The sequence below is a fragment of the Mastomys coucha genome, unplaced genomic scaffold (assembly GCF_008632895.1).
Source record: "Mastomys coucha isolate ucsf_1 unplaced genomic scaffold, UCSF_Mcou_1 pScaffold23, whole genome shotgun sequence".
NCBI lineage: Eukaryota > Metazoa > Chordata > Mammalia > Rodentia > Muridae > Mastomys > Mastomys coucha.
The window spans coordinates 39391151-39404605 of NW_022196906.1; the positions used below are offsets into that span (position 1 = coordinate 39391151).

Here is a 13455-nt window from a genome sequence, read left to right on the forward strand (position 1 = left end):
CCTCCTGTATGATCTCAGACAGGTGTATGGCTTCTCCTTTCAGGGAGCCACCCGCAAAGCACAGCTTTGAGCCAGGTCGTGTCAAACACCCCCTGAAGTCTGACCTCTATACTCTGCTGTACACTTAGAGACAACAAGCCACCTACCCAAAAGCATGCGCTTCAGAGTGGCTTACGATCATAGATCTCGACCGCCAGGGAAGGCTGCACAACAGTGAGCAAGCAACTGCTGGGGTCTGGAGACCTGGATTTGGGTCTTGCTTTTGATACTTCAAGCCTGGTGATCTTGTGTGAGCCTCAATTTCCTAGCCAGTTTTAAAGGAGCCTGATGAAACTTTAATAGACTTTATGGGAGCTACACCGAGTAATTGTAGGTGAGAGTCCTTTAAACTCTTAAAATACTGTATTAAAAAAATTAAATGTGTCTGGCAGTTCCTCAAAAAGTTAAACGTAAAATTACCATACTATCCAGAAATCTCACTTCTGGTTCTGTACCCTAAAGAATGGAAAGTAGGGGCCCAAAGAGATGTTCTTACAAATGTGTTGATAGCATAGTTATTCACAAGAATCAAAAGTGGAAGCAACCTAAGTGTGCATTTGATGGATGAATGAATAAACAGATGTTGTATAGACACATAATAGAGTACTATTCAACCGTAAAGAGGAATCTAGCTCTGCCACGTGCTGTAACATGGTTAAACCTTGAAAAGATGTGCTAAGGCAGACACGAAATGAGCAAAGGGATATGCTTGCCACTCATTATGAGGCAGCTAGACTAGTCAAGTGCATAGAGAGTGAGATCAAGGGACGGTTCCAGAGCCTAGAGGGTGGGGTATTGCTGTTCAGTGGGCGAAGAGCTTCTGCTTAGTTTAATGGAAAAAATCTGGACATGGAACATGATAATGGTTGGACAACACTGGGGCTTTCCTAAGGAGTAAGCTTAAACCAAAGGTTAAAATGGGGACTGGGAACATAGCTCAGTTTGCAAAGTGCTTGCTTTGTGAGCATGGAGCACTGAGTTTGGCTCTTCAGGTTTAGTGACAGAGATTCTGTTTCAAAATATAAGGTGAAGAGAGATCTAGCGGGGGAAAAATCACCTGACATGGACTGGTGTCTCCACACACACATACATACACATGCACCTGTACCCATGTAAACATGTATACACACACACCACACATGCAAATTAAAAACTGGTTAAAACGGCAATTTCACACTTTATGTATCTTTCCATTTTTTTTTTAAAAAAAGGCACAGCTTTCAAATTTTAGTTTAAAACGTTAGACATATTTTGGCAAAACCTGTGAATGAGAAAACCTGGTTCTCCGCCTGAACTTGGGTGAGACATCTGGAGGAGTCTGATAGATAGAACCGCAGCCCCCAGCTCCTCCCACCTTGCCTACTAAGCCTCACAGAAAGCCAGGTTTCAAAAAGGCGGCTACTTGCGTGGAGAGTTCTGTGCTGGCACTTAGTGTATCCTCGGGTTAGCTGGACCCCTTCTCTGGAGCCTGTGTGGCCTCTTATTTGAGAATTAAGACAAAAGACTTTCACCACATCAACCTTCCGCATCAGAGTCAGGCATGCTGTGGTGCCCGCCTCGGAGCGCAGCCGTGCTAGGCTTCCATTTGGTGACTGATGGGGCACCTTCCTCACTTTTGTCTTGACCAGATTCTGCAAGTCGAGGAAGCTGTGGTGGTGATGGTAGGAGGGAGGGGGAGGGATAAAGCACACACAGAAGAGGCATTATCTGTTCATTGTGAATGAGTGTTTAAAAGCTCACAGTGTGTTAGGTGCTACTGCATATTTGGACAGTGCTGGGGACAGGGTAGTCTGAGACAGCTTCCCCAGGAACCTGACTTGCAGAAGTGACTAAAGGTCTCGGGCAACACGTACGTTTGAGCTTTGGGATATAGAGTACCAAATGTCTTCAAAGATCTTAGCCCAGATGTTACTCAGAGTACCTACGCTCTCCCATTCGTGGAGGGAAACTGAGTCCAAAAGAAACGGCAAGCAATGGCTTTGAATGACCGGGCCGGAAGAAACCCAGTGTTCTTCGCCCCTTACACGGCAGACTCTTGGCACACGTATGACATGCCCTGTGCGATAGGGACCCCTCTCCTCTCTCGACCAGAGGAGCAGGATCGAGACTGTCTGGCCAGGGTCCCCACCTTTGTCCCTGAGCTTGTGGGGCTAAGGGACCCCAGGCTGGGGCTGGAGTAGCACTCACCACCCCAGGGTGTCGCGGGGGGTGGGGCGGGGAGAGCGGCCGCCTAGCCCAGCCCCGCGGATGACAGGAGCCGGGGAGCCGAAGAGGGAGGAGCCGCCGCCGTGCGCTGGGCTGAGGAGCAGAGAGAGCGGGGCGCCGAGTGCGGGCGGCTGGGAGCGCGCTGAGCGGGGGAGAGGCGCTGCCGCACGGCCGGCCACAGGACCACCTCCCCGGAGAATAGGGCCTCTTTATGGCATGTGGCTGGTAACTTTCCTCCTGCTCCTGGACTCTTTACACAAAGGTGAGACCCGCGCTGCCGGCGGCTGGGCGGTGGAGGCGGCGGGGCCGGGATGCGCGCGGCTGGAGGCAAGGTGCGGTGCCCGGTGGGCTCCAGGTGCCCCAGTGCTGGACCCACTCGGGTGCATGGCGCTGGGTGGGCGCGAGAGCTGGGGCGGTTCCGCGAGAAGGGTCGGGTGAGAGTCAGCCTGGGACCGCTTGTCAGCCCCCCTGCGCCTGCCGTTTAGGGGCGCGCCCGTGGGGGGCGGTGGCTAAGGAACCCCTGGTTTTTCCCATCGCAGCCCAGCCTCAGTTCTGTCCTTGCCCCCTCCCCCAGCCCCCTGCCCGCTCCCGCGGCTTGCTGGAGCTGGGACCCCGGGGTGCCCTGCGAGCCAGGTGGTCCTCGGACCGAGACTTCATCCGGGAGCCTTCGGTATTTGGATCCTCGGACCTAGGGAAGATCACTCCTGCCGTAGCTTCGTGCGCCTCTCGACCGCCCTCGACCCCCCGCCCTGGCGCAAATGCCGGAGCACCGCATGGCGCTTATCCGCGCCTGGCTGGGTGCAGGGCTGGGGGAGCTAGGGGTCCCTAAGGGTGGGGGTTCCCTCGGACACCAAGTTTGTTCTTCAGACCCAAGAGTAACCCTCACCTACGTCTCACCCCCGTACCCCGGGCACTGGCTCCGTCTTCTCTGCGTCTCCCTGACCACCTTAGGCAGCGCGCCCCAAGGTGCGAGACTCTCCGCTCCAGCGCTTGGCCTGCTGGACCTGGGGACAAGTGTTCAGACTGGGGGGCGTGTCCCTTTCCCGGGAGAGAAAAGGTTGCTAGGGGTGGGTCCAGGTGTCCGGCACGTCCAGACCTGCTCCCGGGGTTCCGTACACCTGATCTGAGAGGTAGCCGGGGCTGAGAGGTTGGCAAAAGGCAAGCATTTTCGATGGTCAGCAATCTGGGCATCAAATCGGGACTTGGGCAGCGCGGACAGTTGAGCTTCTAGGCTGTGGTAGAGGACGTGCCCCCGGGCGCGCAGATGGCGGGAGGGAGAGGAGGCGGCCGAACTCAGCGCCCTTGCGCTTTAGAGCACAGACGCTCCTCGGCTTTACCTGCTCAACCCTCTAACTTTTCTCCTTCGCGCCCAGAGGGCAGCTTCTCCTTTCGTCCCCTTTGCCGGGGTTGGCCTGGTCCAACAATAATTCTTGCCACCCTTAGGCAATGGAGAAGGACAGCCAAGAGCCCGGGGGAGGGGGTCTAGTCCTCGACTAAAGCCTAGGGATGTCCGGAGTTTGCAACCTGCCAGAGCCCAACGCAATAGCCAGTAGGTTGGGGAAGAAGGCTAACCCTTATTTGTGCTTATGGCCGGGTCAGAGCCAGTCTGGTGGCCTAGTCTATTGGGATTTTGCCCAGAAGATACGGGTGCTGGGTAGCGGGTGACCTCAAATGGTGAGCCAAGTATTGGACTTTCTCAGGCCCAGGGGGTCCACTGGGTAGTACACGAAGGCTGGTCTACCTTGTTTAACTCCTTGCCCCCCTGAACTCCTAAACTGACCTCTTCATCCCCCCTTAGAGCAACAAGCTTGCTTCCTGCCCCCCAGTACACACACACACACACACACACACACACACATACACACACACACACCAATTTTCTTTCTTGGGTCTCTTCCTGCTTTCCTCCACCCTGGCAGGCTGGTTTGGCTCACAGCTTTAATTACGTTAATATTAAATATACATAAGGTGAGGAGCGGCTTTCTCTCTCCATAGCTCTCACTTCAACCCCCATCCCTTTTCCATTTTGTCAGGCAAGAAACACAGACCAGAGCTGTGGCCACACTCTGTTGCTTTGTCCCTAACCTTGCTCTCGAGAACAGCCCATTTCTTAGCCCTGCAGCCTCTGTCACAAATACCTGCAGGATTGCACCCACCCCCAGCCAGGAGCTCTGCATTAATAAATGAAGCCCCAGTTATTTGATAGGGAAGGAGCAGATGGGGGTGGGGGTGGAGAAAGGCCCAGAAGGCCACAGGGCAACAGCTGGAGGGGCAGAGCTTTTTCCTACTCAGGCAGGAAGTTGCCACTAGAAGGTCTTGTGGGTAGGCAGAAGTTACCAGGTATAGTGGCCCTGGTGGCCTTTGGGTTTGCGGATCCTTGGCTCCCCTGCCATTCAGAGCACCAGCATCTGTGTTGGGCGCCAGGCAGCCTTGCCAGACAGGCCTATCTTTTCCTTGGTGCCTTAATTGGGTCTTAGGTGCCAGGCTGATCCCCAGGGGCCTGTTCTGCTTGGGGTGGCATGGTAGGTGGGTGGTGGAGGCTGCTTGGGGGGGGGGAAGACGTAATGTGGGGAAAGCAAGAAAGATGGGGCGTGGTTTATTTCTCTCTCGTTGCCAGTCACCCCCGCGGCACCAAGGAAAATGTAAATGCGAATGTTCCAGCCTGTTACAGAAAACAATATCCTCTTGCAATAATTTGTACGTCCATCTGTGAGGAGCGGGAGGCGGCAGGCAGAGAGAAGAAAACAGGAGGAGATGGAGCATCCTCTGGATGGAATTAAGCAGTTATTGAATGTGTTTTAAGCTTCTGTTATTTCCATTCCTCTCAAAATACCTTTTTTTTTTTTTTTTTTGACGAAGCCCGAGCTCAGCCTGTTTCCCCAGAACTAAACTAGGAAGGTGTTTTAATAATCGGTTATCGAGTCTCCAATAACTGCCTTATTATTGCCAAAACAAATCCAGGTCTGGGCAGCCAGATGAACCCCAGTGAGACTCTCTCTGTTGTTACATCCAGCGTGCCAGCATCTGTGTTGCCTGAATTTGCATTTTTACTGTGTAAAAGAACAAGCTTCCTCGGCACTAAAATTCCTGTTTTCTAAAAGCCAAAATAATGGGTTGCATTGATTTTTTCATTTCCCACCCCAACCTCTCGGATGGGGACTCAGGGTTCCTCTCTCTGGAGAAGACCAAATTAAAAGCCTTTGTCAGACCATTAAGAAAATCTCTAGCATTCAGTTCAGTGTCTAATTAAAAAGAGGGAGGGTTACTGGGGGTATGTTTTTAAAATCTCAAAGTGGCAAGAACAACTTGGGGGGGGTGTAGGTGAAGGACCAGTGAGTGTCTGGGAGGAGGAGGGTGGGCAGAGGGGCCTGCTGCTAGGATAAGATGAAGGAAAAGGCAAGTGCTGTGATGCCCAACCAGCCTTTCTGATGCCTCATTTTCCTGGGCATCAATGCCAGCTGCCTTAATACATTTCTGCCGCAGAATGAGGAGCTCAATTAGACACAAAAGCTAGTAAGCAGTTGACCCAAAGGCGGTACTGAAGTTGAGCAGATGCTGGGCACTGGCTAGAGCCCCTGTTTTTCTTACAGAGAGGGAAGAGGTGGGCACACAAACATTCAGCTTTGGCCTGATGATAAGTTGCTCAAGAAGCAGTTAGGAGAGGGGTGAGGATATGCTTAGAACATGTGACAAATACAGGGTGAGGATATGCTTAGAACATGTCACAGGCATGGAGCATTTGGCAGGGGGTGTGTACTGTAGGAGTCCTTAGTCCCTCCGTATCTTTAGGGATGCCATCCTTGTGATGGTTTGGTTCCCTGCCTTGGCTGATATTCAGAGAGCTCTAAGGGGGGTTGATCAGGCCTGAGGCTGGAGGTTCTCTCCTCCCCTACATTCTTGGGGGAAATGTTTCTTGGAGGGGAATTTGAAGTAGTTACAAGGGAGGATCCCCTAGTTTACTGAAGTGCTTTCCTAGCTCCTAACCTCATACATTGATTGTAACCAGGGTACCAGAATAAGGGTTGAACTGCATGCAGCAGAGATGGCAGGAGGCCAGGAACCTAAAGAGCAGGCCCCAGATTTGCATACAATTTGCATGTTGATTTTGCATGCTCACCTCCCAGGCCAAGAACCCAGCTAGCCCTGAGAACATCCTAATCCCAGCTTCAGTAGGAGTTAAGCAGTAGCTGTCTCCTTGTGTGGAATGGATTGGACAGGAGTGGGAGAGAACAGGCCTGGTAACTTCCAGACAGTTTCCAAGTTTTAGGCCTACACACACTTAGCCTGTCAGAGCAGCCTGGCAGCTCCCTGCTTCTGTATCCAAGATAGATAGTGGCTCTGGGTGATTAAGGTAGGCTGGGTGACAATAGGCAGAGAGAACCTGAGGCAGAGCAAATATGGAGTATAGGTTCTTCCTCTGGTGCCTCAGGATTCCAGTTATAGGAATCTACCTGGGGCAGTGCTAGCCCTCTAGGAATGGAGCGTTAGAACAGTGGGATCTGGGTGCTTCGGGTTGCCATTAGGAGGAAAGAACCATAGGCGGATGGGATAGGGATTTACGGAAGGCAAGGTTCTGCCTTGTCCTCCAGCCTCAGGGAGGGCGCTGGCCATCAAGGCTTCATCTTTTACTGTGATTAAGGCAGCTTGGGTCCACAGCAGGTTCTGGGGCAGGGAGCTGTGAGAAGACAGGCGGGCTGTACAGAGCTCGAGTGATGGTTTGAAGAGCAGGCACGTAGGAGAGCTGTGTGATTGCTCTTAGCCAGCCAGCTGGGGTATCTGTGGTGGGAGCATGGCCCCAGGCATGGCCTTGTCTGTTTTTCTGGAGCCCTGAGCAAATCTTACTTGGTTTCGAGGCCTAGAATGTGCCTCTGCATGCTTGCTGGTCCAGAAATGTTCTGGTCTATTTGAGCCCAGAGGGTTTACGCTCCAAAGGGAGCTCTAAGGGTCAAGTGGGGTCTCAGGGGTTGTGGAATTAGAGGGATGGAATAAATCTAGTGCTTGTCTGTTTCATATATTGGAGTGTGTGTGTGTGTGTGTGTGTGTGTGTGTGCGCGCGTGTGTGTGTTGGGAAAAGACTAGTCTGGCTTCAATGGTGGAAATTTGGAGCCAAATTAAGCCCTTTGTGTACATCCTGGCTCTGCATTTACTGGGCATGAGATGAAGGGGTGGGGGCCTCTGAGCCTCCCTTCCTCTATCTGTGAAGTGAGACAAGATAAAGTATATACCGTAGCCAGAACAGAGCTGGTGCTCAATAAACATTAGGCCCCTCTGCTTCCTACATTGCTCCGCCTTCATCCTCCTGCCTTGACCTCAAAAGAGATTTGGAAATCCTGTCTCTCCTGAGCAGTTGTATTAGCCAGCCCCATTCCCAGGAAGGTTAATGGTCTTCATCCTTATGACAATAAGAAAGACCAAATGAGGACAGGGGACATGGATTCATTCCATCTATCAACTTGCAGGGTAGCCTTTGGGATTCTGTTTCCACAAGACGGCTGCAGCTAGGTGGATACCTGGGTGTCCTTGGGGAGTCCTGCACCACCCTCTCCCCGCTCCTCATGGCTAGTGGCAGCAGTTGGAGAGGGCAGTGGTTGAGGACTAGCCTGTGAGGGAAGCCAGGGCTGGTTTCTTGTCTGAAGTGAAAGCTGGGGATGTTCAGTGTGCCTTTGCCATACTTGGTGTAGTAAAAGCAAGGAACATGGATCTAATTCCATGCAGCATGTGTACAAGTTCTCCTCATAGGATGAGGCTTCCAAGTGTCTCTGGATGTGTCTCTTCCTGCTGAGGTAAGCCTCTCTGTTGTCTCTGTTGAGAGACTACCCATGACCTTTGGAATACTGATCACCCCTTACTCCATGACTCAATTTGCCATTCAGAAAGAGCCTATGACACAGGTCAGGGGCTGCCCATAGCAGGCTGTAGCCTATGGGAATCTGTAAATGGAAGGAGGAGCTGTTGTGGGCACATCAACCCATGTGCCCTGTTGGACAGATGTTTGTCCAGGGCTGGGCAGCATTAGCCTTGGGTACCACCGGTGCTGCTCCAGTTGCTGCTCTTCTCATCCGTTCAGCACCCCTGCACCCTCCCCATGTCCTTGCTCCACATGAAGCTTGCTCTGACAGTTTCCAAGGTCACCATCTTCATTAAGAACAGTTATTCAAATGCTACTTGCATATTCATGAAGCTGATTTTTCCAAAGAGATGTGTGTGTGTGTGTGTGATTGTGTGCGCGCGTGCACACACACACACGCATATACACATGCATGGTTGGAGAGAACGTTCTCTGTGGACCTAGAAAACAAGGCTTGGCTTGCCTATCACAGGCAAGTTGAGATGCTTCTATCCTATAATCCATAAGATGGGTTGAATGACCAGTGTCCTAGCTGTCCCACGTGGCAGATATTACTGCGTGTGTGCAAGAATAAGGGGCATGAAATCCAATACTGTGTGACAGTGCTTTGTACATAAAAGGAAGCAACATATGAGCACACATGCATTTGAAAAACACAGCAAAGCAGTTTTTGCCCTATAAATGTTATGCTAAAATTTAAGGTATAATTACTATCGTGTCATCTTAAGTGATGAAGAAGGCCTCACAGCTGTTTGTGCCTGTCTCCCTTCATGCCTCCACTCCCCCACTTATGGCTAATTTCCCTAGTTTAGTTTTCTGTCATTGTCGAGCCACCCAGCATAGACTGCAATGCCGGCGGCAGTCATTTCTGCACTCCCTCCACCCCCCATTCCCATGTATATGTGATGGGAACAAGCCCATTTCTGCTTCCCCGCTCTCTCTCTCCTAGATATGTAGGTATGCTTTCACCCTAACTAAAGCCTCCAGGAGTGACCATCCCTCTAGAGAATGCACATTCTTTTGTGACAGTCCCACTGCGGTCATCTCAGTGAAGGCTGCAATCCCCTGAGAATCCTGCTGAGTAGAGGGTCGTGGATACCGTGGTTTCAGTGTGGCTTGCCTGGAGCCAGGGGTGGTGGGGAGCAGGGGTTGTGGAAGTTGGGAGTCAGCTTTGGGAACAGGAGAAGAATCCACATGTCATGACCAGTGGTCTCTCAAAGTTGGAAGATGCCTTGAAGGACATGGAATGTATCCCCCAGTCAGACTTGGTCCCTCTGGAGCTCTCCTACTGGGTTCCCTTCTTCTTATATGTCCAGCAGCTGGGGACATTTTTCTTAAAGCTATGGCTCTGTGTATTTTAGAACCCATCCTTAGAGCCAGCCCAGCCCTGGCAAGATCTTGAGCCTTCTACTCTTATCTTGGCTTCCACTTTGGACCACAAACCAAGACAAAGTCCTCTTTCCACGTATGAATGGACATCTGTCCCATCTGAGATCAGTCCTACAGTTGTAGAGCCTCCCTAGTCCCTCCTATGCTGTGTCAGGTGACAGTATGCTGCTTCATGACGCTCCCGTGTACCTGAGTTGCCAGAGGGGACAGAACAGAAAGAACACTGGAGCCAGAACTGACCCCACCCCACCCCCAGTCCAGGCACTGCCTGACTGTGTCCTTGGGGGTAAGTGACTCCACTTCTCTAGGCTTTGTGAATGGAAGAGATTGGAGAAAATAATCTCTTAAGTCTCTCAAGTGCTAACATTCTAAATCTGGGATTCTCTGGGGACAACTGTGCTGTCTGAGCTGACTCCCTAGAAAGAACTTTCTGGCCATAAGGGGCCTTCCTCTGACAGGTCTTGTCTAGAAAGGGCTGGAAGATTAAAGAGTCTGTCCAACTGTCAGCTGTTACTCATAGCTCCTCTTGGAGCCAATGGTGCAGGGGCCTTGGAGGCTGAAGGATAGATGCATCCTCACTGGATCTCAAAGCTCTCTGCTTGCTGGTAGAAGAGCAATGTTTGTATCAAGAATACTAAAACCATTCTTGTTCTCTTGCTCTCTTATCCTCTTTCCTCTCTGTCCCTTCTCTCCCCATTTTCCTCCCCCTCTCTCTCCATGTGCTCAGGGCTGGTCTCTAGTCCTCTTCTGTCTGTCTGTCTGTCTCTCTGTCTCTCTCTCTGTTTCTGTCTCTCTCTTTCCTCAACTCCCCTCCCCATGCCCTAAATAAACCTAAATAAACTCTATTCTATACTAAAAACAAACAAACAAACAAACAAAAAAAAAACCTAAAACCTCAAACCAAACACATCCTGTTTCTGGTGGGAATGAGGAAGAGCCTGAACAGCCATTCTCAATGATCTTTGAAAGGATTGTCATTCGAATGACTAGAGTTGACCCTAGTCTGAATGACTTGAGTAGAGAGTTGCTGGCATTGGGGTGAAAGAGAAATAAAATATCTAGTACCTTGGATGGCCCCAGGTAATGCAGACCTACCCTACTCCACATCACTCTTGGGCATCAGACTCGACTCTGCTATGTGCATACCCTTGGAAGCAGTCTGACTGTAGTCTAATCTAGTGTGGCTATGAGATGTGAATGTGGGCATCGGGTTTGAAAAGTGGCTGTACATGAGAAAGTGGGCAGTCAGGAAAGAACTGATCTCCTTATCCATAAAATGGGGTGCTCTACAAAATGGAATTTTAAGCAATGGCTGGATTCAAGGCTTGGCATAAGAATAAGATGAGCAATGTTGTAAGAAAAAGGAAGGGGTCTTCATTTGTAGTTGCCTGGCACTAAAAAGATGCTAAAAACTGCAAAAACCAAAAACCAACCCCCCAAACAAACAAACAAACAAAAAACCCCAAAACAAAACAAAACAAAAAACAAACAAACAAAAATCAGTGGCCATGATAGTGTGGTTACCCAAGTACCCTGGCTAGTTTGTTCGTTTGTTTGTTTTGTTGTTGTGGTTGTGGTTTTATTTTGGTTAACATAAATTAGTTGTCTGGGAAGAAGGAACCTCAATTAAGAAAATGCCTCCATCAGACTGGCATGTGGGGTATTTTATTTTTTAAATTAATGATTGGTGTGGGAGGGCCCAGGTCACTGTGAGCAGTGCCATTCTGAGTGGGACATACGAGGTTAGATAAAAAAACAAGCTAAGCATGCCAAGGGAAGCAAGCCAGTCAGTAGCATTCCTCTATGCTCTCTGCTTCTGTTCCGTCCTTCCCTGATGTCCCTCAGTGATGGATGTGTAAACCAAGAAAACCCTTCCCTCCCCAAGTTGCTTTGGCCCTAGTATCTCTGCAATGGAAAGCTGATTAGACACCAGCTGTGCCCAGATATGAGGAAAACCAAGGAGAGGAGGAGGCAGGAGACTTGGTCCCTGTGGCTTCATCTTGTCCAATGACAACACAAAGACACCTACCCAGTTACCTGGGAAGCACTCTGGTGCCGTCTGGGAGATTCTCCACTCCTCCCCAGAGCCTAGCCTTACACTGTCTCCACAGTGTAAATGAACCACAAAAGGTTCTTCTGGTGTCTAGCTCATCCTCTGGGGGTTGGCATGTACTGGTAGCTGAACAGAGACCCTGTGATTGCTCCCCATCGGGGCCCAGGTTGCCCAGCTGGGGCTTAAGAACAATCAGCCTGATGCTACATAATCTGTCTGTCTCACCTGTAAACCTTTGTGTGCAAGTGCATCGTCATAATCAACCTTGCAAAAGAGTCTGTAGGACCTCTCCAGCCCTTCTGTCCCAGGGGCTCCATGGGAGGCAGTCAGAGGTAGGGGCACCAGGGGGAGTGGGCAGCCATGGCACTGCTATGGTAATGCTTGTTCACTGATCACGCTACACTTCTTTTATTAACACCATTGTCAAATTCAGTTAATGCACATGATGGGAAGGCTTGTCAGCAAGCCCACGAGAACTGTGTTGCTGATATGAGAAATTCGAAGTCTGGTGTGGCACACCTACTTTCCCCACCGATTGCTACTCTTGAGTGTGGACAGAAGATGCTAGCTTCCAAAATAGCATTTCCGGCCTTCTGACAGGCACGGGGTGCCTGTTGTCTGAGGCTCTGCAGCTTTAACAAGCTCCCAGGTGACTTTTATACATATTCATGTTTGTCCACCGCTGTTTTAAGTTATTCTTGATCACCGTCATCATCCTAGGTGCTCAGTAAATATTTATTGCATAAGGAGTCGTTTATCTCACAAGTACTTCCTGCTTCTCTCTCATGACAAAATACTCATAACCACAACCCCAAATACTCGAGTGGTGCTGGACACTGACTTTCTCTAGTAGCTGTCCTTAAGGTAGAGACAGTCACCTCCATTTTATAGAAACTAAGGCACAGAGAGGCGAGGTTGTCTTGCCCCAGGGTTGCACGAGTTGCTTGTAACTGATAAGGAGGGAGGGATTCAAACCCAAGGCATGTGGCTCTGGAACTGTGGCTCTGACCCACTGTGTGAGCACCTGCTTCTGTCCTCTGGAGATGGAATGGTCATTGGGATGGCCACTGTCCTCAGGAATTCACAGCACTGCGCAGTAAAAAAGTCCTCCTACCTCTACCTTTAGTCCTGCCTCTCTTCTGGTTCTTTTCCCCTAAAGACCTGCCACCCTCTCTACCGATGCAGACTGGGCCTGAGCAAGTACTCTTTAGAACTCTGAGCGGATGTTTCAGGTGCTCAGGTCTGGCATGGAGGAGTGCCTCCATGCACAGTCTAGTCAATGAAAGGAGTAAACATTGCAAAGGAAGAGCACTAAATGACTCACTGTCCCCGTGGAGGTGGCGAGGTGTTGATATTTCAGTCCCCTCTGGTTGTCACTTCTGATGACTGGGAATGATGACATGGGGTAATTCACTGTGCACCCCAGAAGGATGCTGGGAGTGCCTTAGACTGCAACCAGACACTTCCCCACCCGACTCTAGGCAGGTGGATGGGAGACCACAGGTGTCGCCTGTAGCAACACCAGTATCAGGTTTCCTTTGCCAAACTAATCCCCCCTGTGATGCCCAGACAAGCCACGGTGAGCTAGTTGGTAGACAGGATGGATCCGCAGGTTCTAGCTGCGACCCTGGGGGCAGCCAGATGCCCGGGGGCGATTTCTGGTTTAAAAATACTGCCATGCTATTTCTACACTTCTAATCTCCTAGCGATTTGGAGCCTGTTTTTATGAAACACAGCGTCGGGGTGGTGCTCAGCGTTACATGGGTAGAGGAGATTAAATGGGTTTAAGTCTGGACGTCTGTCACATGACAGCCGGGCCCATAACTTCCATTTTCTATTAAAAATCCATTTCCCCCTTTGACCAGAAGCAGCTTTGCTGTTGATCTGAGTGTCTCTCTCTTTATTTATGAAGGATCCCCCC

General features: G+C 50.5%; 1 protein-coding gene across 2 annotated transcripts in view; it reads left to right on the plus strand.

Annotated features, from left to right (window-relative positions):
- Positions 1–2118: 2118 nt before the first annotated feature.
- The window catches only part of Dscaml1 (DS cell adhesion molecule like 1), a 322519-nt gene continuing 311182 nt past the window's right edge, over positions 2119–13455 (plus strand). For both annotated transcript variants that reach the window (XM_031345842.1, XM_031345843.1), the window contains exon 1: positions 2119–2506. In XM_031345842.1, coding sequence (XP_031201702.1) covers positions 2287–2506 — 220 coding nt within the window. In that variant the 5' untranslated portion in view covers positions 2119–2286. The remainder of the gene's footprint in view (positions 2507–13455) is intronic.